At 52.4% G+C, this 9,680-nt stretch overlaps 1 protein-coding gene across 1 annotated transcript in view; it reads right to left on the bottom strand.

The window, feature by feature from the left end:
- Nucleotides 1-7,457: 7,457 nt before the first annotated feature.
- Nucleotides 7,458-9,680, bottom strand: part of LOC135887968 (zinc finger protein RFP-like) — a 28,196-nt gene continuing 25,973 nt past the window's right edge. Inside the window, exon 7 of the mRNA XM_065415772.1 lies at nucleotides 7,458-9,063. Coding sequence (XP_065271844.1) covers nucleotides 8,477-9,063 — 587 coding nt within the window. The 3' untranslated portion in view covers nucleotides 7,458-8,476. The remainder of the gene's footprint in view (nucleotides 9,064-9,680) is intronic.

Genomic DNA, 9,680 nt, shown 5'->3' with positions numbered 1-9,680 from the left:
GCCCTGGCTGTGCTGGTTCTGAGCTGTAGGACCCAGCGTTACCCTGTGGAGGAGAAAATCAGCAGGTAACAGCTGGTCCCTGTGGAGCTGGGATGTATGAGTGTGTGTGGGTGGGTGGGGGCTGGGGAATGGGGCAGCCCAGCCAGCCCAAGGGGGAATGGCTCCTCCCACCCCCATCCCCAAGGAGACGAGGGGCAAGGCCAATCACCATTGCCTGGCCCTGCTGGGGGCATAGTGGGTTCTGTCGTTCGCTGGGCGTCTTGTTGTGAGGGGTCACTGGGGTAGGGCTGGCCTGGGGGAGGTGCAGTCGGGTCACGGGGAGCCTTGTGTCTGGGGAAGGGGGGGTCAGGGTCACCATGGGGGAGGGGTTACCCTGCTCCCCTGCACTGATCCTCATTCTCTGCTTGTGTTTCAGGCCCATGGAAACCCGGCTACACTCTGGCAGCCAGTGAGTAAATCCAGGATACAGGGCCCAGATGCCCCAGTGCAATACGGGGGAAGGGGAGTAGTGACTGGAGATGAGCGCCGATTGCTGGTTACTCTAGGCCGGACAATTCCTGGGCCTGTGGAAATCTGCGAGGCCGTCCCCAGCCATCACCCTTCCCTGGCTCCCTGGGAATCTCTGACACACGCGCTGCTTCACTCAAAACCAAGGGAACCCCAAAGAGCTGAAACAGCATCCAAAGGTCACCCCTCAGAGCAAAGCACGGTCAGTGTCCCAGCACACACTGGGTGCCCCTTAGCGTGACTCTGGGGACAGGAGTGCAGGCCTGCACCCGGAGCCCTGGATGACGGTGTGTAGGGTTGTTATGCTGGCTCCTGGAGAGCTGTCCATTGTCAGGACCAGGGGTTTCTGTGCAGCGTGTAGTTTGGGGGCACGGGGGGGGGGGGACCCAGAACTAAATTCCCATCCTCCTTCCCTAGCTGGGGTCCCCCACATGTAAAGCCGCCTATGAACAAGTTTCTTCTCTCTCTGTACCGCAGCAAAAATCGGAGAAAATTCTGCCTCCAGCTCTTCATCGGGAACAGAGACTCGCAGTGTGGGAGCCTGGAGCTAGGTACAGAGTGACCCTGCCCATCCAGGGAGGAATTATGGGATGCCACCTCTATCTGTGAGGCAAATGGGCCCTCTTGAAAAAAATGAACAAAAAACTGTGGTTTGTAGGAAGAAGACTCTTTGCTCTAATCAAGCTCCACTTTGAGATGCCACCAGCTCTTTTGACACACAAAAAAATGCTCCAAACAGAGCCGCTGAGTCTCCAGATATCAGAGAATGGTTTGTTACCATCTCTCTGTGGGGCAGGACCTGTGGAAAGGTGAGGATCTATCCCTCTCTGGCTGTGGCTGAGGGGATGTAGAACGGGTTTTTCCCTATTTCTTTTCCAGTTCCAACTTTTGCTGGCTTTGCATTTTTAAGAAATGATTTCTGGGGGCTGGCCCACGACCTCCAATGCCTCAGATACCTACAGACCTGCGGACTGCATGTGTTTTTGGATCCAACGGTATTGCAACCTGAAATTACTGGAATGAGGAGCTCCTTCATTTGCATAAATATGTCCTAATCAGACCCATTGGGTGATGCCAGTGACCTTAGGAGGAGAGTGCCCCATTCTGATTGGCCACAGGAGCCCTGAGGTTCCAAGCGGGAGGGGCCAGCTGGGTCATCCTCTGCAAAAAAACAAAGGAAAGGAAGAAACCTTTGTTCTGGCTTTTTGGCCATCACTTATTAGGCCAGTTTGCACTGGCTGCTGGCCTCTGGCCGTGCCACACAAAGTGCCCTGTGCTTCATTCATCCCCCCAAGCCGGCCACTGAGAGGTAGGAGTGAGCAACGTGGGGCGTGCAAGATCTGACACCTACAAGTGAGTCATCGCTAGTGAGCCTGCAAGTCCATCGACCTTAATACATGTGAGCTAGGCGCTGACTCCATGGGTGCTCCGGGGCTGGATCAGCTCCTCCACCTCCCTCCCAGTGCCTTGAACCTGCCGCGATCAGCTGTTCAGTGGGGTGCAGGAGGCGCTGGGGGGAGGGGGCAGAGCGAGGGCGGGGCGAGCTCAGGGGAGGAGGCAGAATGGGGCTGGGGTCTGACGGAGGTGGGAAGGGGCGGAGTGGGGGTCAAGCACCCTGCAGGAAATGACAAAGTTGGTGCCTCGGAGTGTTACGTAGCTCTTAGAAGGCGCCGTTAATTTATTTGGGATGGTTTAAATCATCCAGTTACTGGACTCAGGTTCATTCATGTTTTTTTCATTTTTACGTGGTTGTTTTTTTTATATACTTTTGCTCGGTTATTGAACTGATAAAATGTGTACCATGGAAAGGTGGGTGGTTCGGCTGTTTTTTCCCCAGACGGCCGGAGCAGACACTGAGCCCCACTGAGGCCTGGTCCCTAGAACTGCCCCAGCATCCTCCAGGGCCAGGCACCAGAACTGGAAGCTGCTTTCCATCAGCAACAGGGGATCCCGAGTGCTGGGGGGGTGGATACCAGCCGGGTCAAGCCAAAGGCCAAACTGTACCCCCTTAATAAATCCGTACTCCTCACATCTCCAACCCCCTCAGTTAGTCACTGGCTCGTGCCCTGACGCTGGGGCATTTATATCTGCTCTATCTTTGAATCCCCGTGTGCAGCTACTTGTTCTGAGTATCCCTGTAGAGTGAAAGGGCGGGTCCAGGGGTTAGGGTGCTAGCCCGGGAGACCTGAATCTGCCATGCGCTTCCAGGGTGACCCTAGGTTCCTCTGGTTATTTGTAGGGCTGAATTAACCCAGCACTGCACCCTAGGCAACCCCCCCTCAAGTCCACCATCCCTTCTGCGATGAAGGCTGCCCACCGCCCCTCTCCTGTCACCTTTCCCCATCCTCTACCTTTCCCCATCTCCTGGTCCGGGGGTAACAAATTGTGATGATAGGGGTTCCCCTATCCCATTAGTGCTACCTCTACCTTCTCTCATGCTCTGATCCAGGGGCAGCACATTATGACAGCCTGTCACCATTTGCTAGGAGTGTGACATTTCTACTTTAAATTTGGACACAAATAAAGTACCTTTGTGATTGGGAAAAGTGTTCTACAGCGTTAAGCCTTAGGGCGAGTGTATGTAAACCCAGAATGAAAGCAGCGTTATTTCTTTCTTAGTCTCGTTCCATTGTAGATTAGGCCACAGAGTTTAATCTGATCAGGGCTTAAATTCCTATTGATTATTTCCTGGAGCCCCCCATGACCTCCCTCTAACATGTTATAAAACCTCCAGGGGGGTTGAAAATATTTACCAGAGCTCCGCTCCGGACAGCTCCAGCTGAATTTAAGCCCTAAATCCGGCAATCGATCCCCTGCTCGCCTGTCTCCCATTCTCATCCTCAGCGTTGCCTGCGGTGGCCCATGACTCCAACTCCTCCGGTATCCATGGGGCTCGGGGGGGCATGGCATCACCGCAGAGCATAGCGTGCAGCTCCTTGTAAAAGCAGCATGTCTGTGGAGCCGCACCAGAGCGACTGCTGGACTCCCTCGCCTCCTGGTACGCCTGGTGCAGCTCCGTGGCTTTCACGCGGCAGTGCTGCGGGCCCCTCTTGTAGCTCTTCTCCCCCACGCTCCGAGCAATCTGCTCATAGACGTCCACATTTCTAAGGCTGGATCGGAGCCGGGCCTGCACAGCCTCTTCTCCCCACGGACCCAGGAGATCCAACACCTCCTGTGCGGTGCAGGCAGCAGAGCGCTGGGAGCCTGTAGCCGGCCTGCTCAGCTGGGCAGGTGCTAGGGGAGCTCTCCATGCAGAGCAAGCAGGAAACGGAATTTCAAAAATCCCCAGTCCTGAAACAGGAGGGGCTTGTTCCTTTGTACCTGGCTGCTGGGCAGCGGAGTTCAAACCAGTGACCAGAGTGGGTCACAATGGGGCATTGTGGGACACCTCCTGGAGGCCACTTAAGCTGATGTGGGCAATGCAGCGTCTACACTGCCACTGCATTGACCTAACTATGTTGACGTAACTATGAGACGCTGCACCTCTCTTGGAGGTGGAGTTATTCAGTCGACGTAGCAGGCGAGTTATGTCGGTGGGAGGAACACTGTAGTATGGACACTGACATTATTAGGTCGGCATAAGCTGCCAGACTTCGACCTAACTCTGTAGTGTAGACCAGGCCTTAGTTGCTTAAGTCCCTTTGTGAATCTGAGCCTTTCTTTTAATGTTGCTCAAATCCTTTCTCTTTCCAGTTCAGTAAACTGGAGGCATGTGTAAACAGTAGGGAAAAATGACACCCAATGAAATCCATTTATTGGCTTTCAGGGGCACAGTTTTCAGGTATGATCTCGGAGGCTGAAGAGAAAAGAAAGGGAAGATTTTCTCAGTGAAAGACTTTTTGAACATGGAGATTGGGGTCTTGCTATCAGCATCGTAAAGTGCCACTCGCCCCGATAAACCCTGATCTTTGTGAGTCTTATGCTCAGAGTCACAGAGGTCCATGGGGAGGTGAGAGCCTGGAATTGGTTCCAGCACAACCTCACAGCCCAAATGCCTCTTCAGGTTTAACACAGAATCATCCCTTTCTCTACACCCATGTTCTGGCCACACCAATGGTCCAGCTCTCCCCATTCCCCATCTCCACCTCCCAGTGATGTTTCCCTGCCAGGATCCTTCAGAGCCCAGTGCACACAGCACAATTCAATCTCTCAGAATTGTTGGGCAGGTCTTGTAGTGTGTGTTCATGTCTGACACTTTTCTGATCTGCAGACAGATTAAGGTCAGGGTGAGCTGTTCCTGGATCCCATGCAACCTCTGCTGGGGACACAAACTCCCTATGCAGTAAACACTGGGAGTTCCCCACACCCTGGAAGAGACTCACTTTTGCTGAGCTGGAATCAGTCCATTGTTAAAGTTACAGCCCCTGCAGGCTATGGTAAGAATTGTAACCCAGCATCCCCTAGGAGTGGTGTGAAATTCACAGGCAAAAGCTTGACTAAATGCTGGAGCCAATGTTGTCAATCTCTAGTGTCAGTTACAGCTCAGAAAATCCCCATTAGGATGCTGGTATTTTTAAAAGACAAACTCATTAGAAAGCCAGGGGAAAGGACAGAACAGTTACACCAGCGAGGCCCAGTGAGCGCTGCGTGGGCAGATGCAAAATCATCCATCTGCAGAACAGCCTTAGAAAGACCAGGCAATAGTGTTATGGTGACAGCACAGGGCAGCAAGACGTAGCTCTGCAGGCCCAAACAAACTTCTTAAGGCCAATCTGTAAACAAGAGCTTCCTGGGCTCATCTTCCTGGCCCCACTGCCCACCTCCCCTCCTTTCCCTGCTCGACTTACATCTGACCTAGTTCTCTCTGGATTCCCTTCAGGGAGGCACCTGAGAAAGATTCAGCCGTCCCCAAACCCCTTGTTCTGGGGAGACACAAAGTGAGTGTCAAAGCTTGGGGTTGGGACCAAGTAAAGATGCTTTTTTCTGGCTGGTCTGTTTCAGTTTAACAACCCACATCCTGTCCAGGGGGGCAGTGGCTGAAAGTCCACTGGGCAGCTGCTCAGGGGGCTGCGTGAAATGCGCTGGGATCTCAGCCTGGTTCCCGGGGTGTAGGTGTCTCCGTCACACACCGCGGTAACCAGCGAAGTCTGCACTGATCGTCCCCCTCCATGTGAGGCTCAGCAGAGAGGCCAGGGACCCAATGGATCATGCAGAGCTTCTCCCTGACCTTTAGAGAGAGATTCATCCCAGGTCAGGGCAGAGGACCAATGGCCCAGGACAGTGTGTGTGAGGGGAGCTGGTACGGGGACCCCTGCATTGTACAGGGTAAGAGGTTACACAGCATCTCCCAGCCCCCTTGTCTATCCCAGCTGCAGGAGGGGGCATCTTGGGACAGACTGAGGGGGCCTGGGAGAAGCAGCCGCCTGGGCCCAGAACAGGAAATTAACCATGGTGGGAAAAGAGCAGTGACTGGATCTCCACTGGGGATGTGGCTGGTTACAAGGACCGCTCTGCAGCGGGATACAATGTTGCAACATGATGTAATCTCCCTTTCTCGCTCAAGCCACATGAAGGCCCCAGTCAGTGCTCTGTCCATGTCATGCCCCAACTCTGCACGTTCTCAGCGCTGGGTGTCTGCCATGCCCCAAGTCGGCCGGCTGTCAGCTCTCCCAGCCCACTTGCAGTGCTGTGTGCCTGGGACATGCACGGAGCCGATCTCTTCTCAGCTACCTCCCCTGCCCCCAGTCTCAGGGCTGTGCTTGTTCCATGCACTGAACCTGCCTGGTCTCAGCTGTCAAGCCAGTCTCAGGGCTGGGTGTCTAGGCCATGCTCCAAACCTGAGTCAACTGCACCCTTGTTTCAGTGTTGTGCAGCTGGGCCAGGCACCAAGCCTGAACTACTGGCCTGTGTGGCTAGTTGAGCTGGTAGGTTCATTTCCAAAGGCCGAGGGGTTCAGTGATTGAGGTGTGGGTCTGCTGTATTAGACAGAGACCTGGCGTTAAGGTGTACATTTCTAACGCATGCAGCCCGCAGGCCGCATGTTTGAGACCCCTGCACTAGAGCAATTTGCCAAGGAGCATGGTAGAGTCTCTGTCACTGACACGTTTTAAATCAAGATTCGGGGGGAAAAATCAAAACAATGCTCTAGGAATTATTTGGGGTAAGTTCCGTGGCCTGTGTGACACAAGAGACTAGAAAATCAGTCTAGGAGATCACACTGGCCCCTTCTGGCCTTGGAATTTACAAATCATCTTCCCAGCTTTGTCTGAGTTCACCTCCTGCATCCTCTCTGATCACATCTGCAAAAAGGGGGTAGTGATGACGGGTATCTCCCCAACAGTGCGATGCCTCAGCCAATACAAACTGCTGAGAAGCCACAGCAGAAGAGATGGAGTTTTTCTGCCTTCCAGCCTGTAGGCTACAGCGTGTGCTGGGAGTCTCCCTCAACCAGCCATGAACAGGATTCTGCTGGTATTTCATACCTAGCCCACAGCGTTTTAAAAATAGCTCATGTTGGGAGGGGTTGTTGACCAAATGACTCCAGCTTTGTACCCCTGACCCTACCCTGGGCCCTCAGGTGGTGTATCAGATTTCTAGCCAATCAGACTGTGAATGTGAATTTAAAGAAAAAGGGATCATTTGGTTTGGGAAAGAAATGCTGCTGCAACACAGTGGTGTGGCTAAGTGCCACCCCATAATATTACTGCAGTTGATAATGTGAGTTAGCTATTTTATTGCCAGTTTCCTTCTGTTCCTTGGCAGCTGGAAGTTGCTAACAGATTTCTTTCACAGCGAAGGTGTTGTTGCTTCTTTTCTTTCCCGGGAAAGCATCGCTTCATTCTTTGATTTTATTTACTCATTCCTCAAGCTTTGCTTTTAGAGCTTTCGCTTAAAGTTACCCAGCGGCTTTTCTTCAAGCCCCTTCAAGGGATTTGCTCGTGGGTCTGTCTAATGTTTCAGGGCAGAGCCGTACAGATCTAATACCCTTGGGACAAAGTCCAAGACCAGAAGATAGAAATAAACTTTATTCTGTGAATTTACTCATTTGAATCTACAGCATCCAAATAACCAAACAGAGCAAAATAGGAGCATTGAGCTAGGGAACTGGAGGGAGAGGGAAACACCACTATGTTTTTTATATTCATAAGTAAAGAGCAGAGGACTTTGATGGATGACCCTAAGTGAGTCACAAGTTAGGCCAGGTCTACACTATAGACTTCCATTAGTGGAACTATATCGCTCAGGGCTGTGAAAAATCCACACCCCTCAGTGAACGCAGTCGTACCAACTGAACTCCCGGTGTAGACAGCGGTACGTTGACGGGAGAGCTCCTCCCCTGGACATAGCTACCGCCTCTCACAGAGGTGGATTAACTACACTGATGGGAGAAGCTCTCCTGTCGGCGTAGGACCGTCTTTACTTAAGCATTACAGGGGCGCAACAGCGCTGGTGCAGTATTTTAAGTGTAGACCTGCCCTAAGACAGACAGGCTCTGCTGTGACCCTGGGAGTGGCTCCTGGTGTCTGCTGGTTGGCCAGTTTGTGTGTGTCTGGAGGATCCCAGAGTTACAGAGACAGGCATGTAAGAGGGCTGAGAAACTTCTTTCACCAGTATAATGCTGAGCAAGTCAGTCTTGTTCTCCCTCACCATTTTATTGTGAGTCTTGCAGCACTCAGTGTTTTTCTTAAAAGTCCCAGCTGCTGGAGTAGATAGATTTGAGGGAGCTCAGATTATATTACAGATACATTTCCAGCCTTCATGTTTGTGTAGCAAAGATTGAAAACCGGAAACAAGAACACCCTGAAAGCTGGGAAACCAGAAAGCAAAGAAAAATAACACAAAATGTAAAAAGATGTTTAAGCCAATCTCATGATTCTGGGGGGTCTGACACAGTTTTTGAATGCTTGAGGCTGGCAAGACTGTGATTAGAATGGCAAAGTGTGATAGCTGTAATTTATATATTACCTATGTCTTTGATCTACTTTAGCTGTCTCATATCACTCGGATCCCTGCTCCTCTGTCACAGGTCTTAATGGTATGCCTGCAAGTGATAATTTAATGGCATGTTTGGCTGTAACATTCTCTTGTATGCAATCCAGGGATCAGTACTGCCTAGATTCTGATATTTGACACGCCGGCTCCCAAAGAAGGGGATGATCTTCCCAGTGAAAGAAGATGTGAAAGTAAAGATTGGCTCTCTGCCAGAAGATGTAATGTCATAAAATGTAACTTTCTCCCCTTCATAATCCAGGTAAACCCCAATGTTACTGGGGCTGCGACGTAGGCCCAGAGCAGTCTTAGGGGAGGTGAGGGCCCAGTACTCATTCCCTGTACTCTGCAAAGCCCAGATCCCCTCCTCTGGTGTACAGCTTATCGCTCCCTCGTGTATCACAGACTCTTTGGCAGTGCCCAAAACCCAGTCATCTTTGTTCCCCACCTCCACTTCCCAGTAACATCTCCCTGAGGTGAAGCCCTTAGAGCCCAGCACACAGGCAGCAGGATAAAACCTGTTCTGTGGCACTGAGTATGCCGTGTCTTGGTATTTCTGTAACACACTCTGATCTGTGGACACGATGGAACAGGGATTTGCCAGGTCTGGATCCGGAGTGGCCTGCACTGCAAGAGGAGAAAGAGAGACACACAGGAGAAGAGTGTTAAGATCTGTCCTCACTGCACAGTTAACCCAGGCGCTTACTCAGCTGCTAACCCTGATGCCCTTCCTGTCCAGATGCATAAACACCTCATCTGAGTTCAGGGGTGCTCTCCCCCCAGCACAGGCACCGACTCCATGGGTGCTCCGGGGCTGAAGCACCCACAGAAAAAAAATAGTGGTGCTCAGCACCCACCGACAGGTCCTACCGATTAGCTCCTCCCCCTCTCCCCACGGCACCCCCCACGCACCGACGAGCCCCGCCGATCAGCTTCTCCCCCTCCTTCCCAGCGCCTTCCTCCTGCCACAGATCCGTTGTTCAGAGGTGGGTAGGAGGTTCTGAGGGGTAGGGGAAGCTGTGGGGGTAGGAAGAGGTGGGAGGGAGGGGTGGGGGGTTGGAGCGGGGTCTGGCGCAGAGCGAGGGTCAAGCAATCCACTGGAAACTGGGGAAGTCGGCACCTCTGTGCAGGCTAATCCACTGCAGTGCTGAGAGTCAGAGAGTCTGAGGCCAGAAGGGAACCAGGTCATCTAATCTGACCCCCGTACAGCACAGGCCACCAACCAACATTAGCCCAAAGCAGGA

This window comes from Emys orbicularis, chromosome 13 (assembly GCF_028017835.1).
Source record: "Emys orbicularis isolate rEmyOrb1 chromosome 13, rEmyOrb1.hap1, whole genome shotgun sequence".
Lineage (NCBI taxonomy): Eukaryota > Metazoa > Chordata > Testudines > Emydidae > Emys > Emys orbicularis.
The sequence above is the reverse complement of the archived record's forward strand: the minus strand, read 5'-3'. Positions and strand labels throughout refer to the sequence as shown.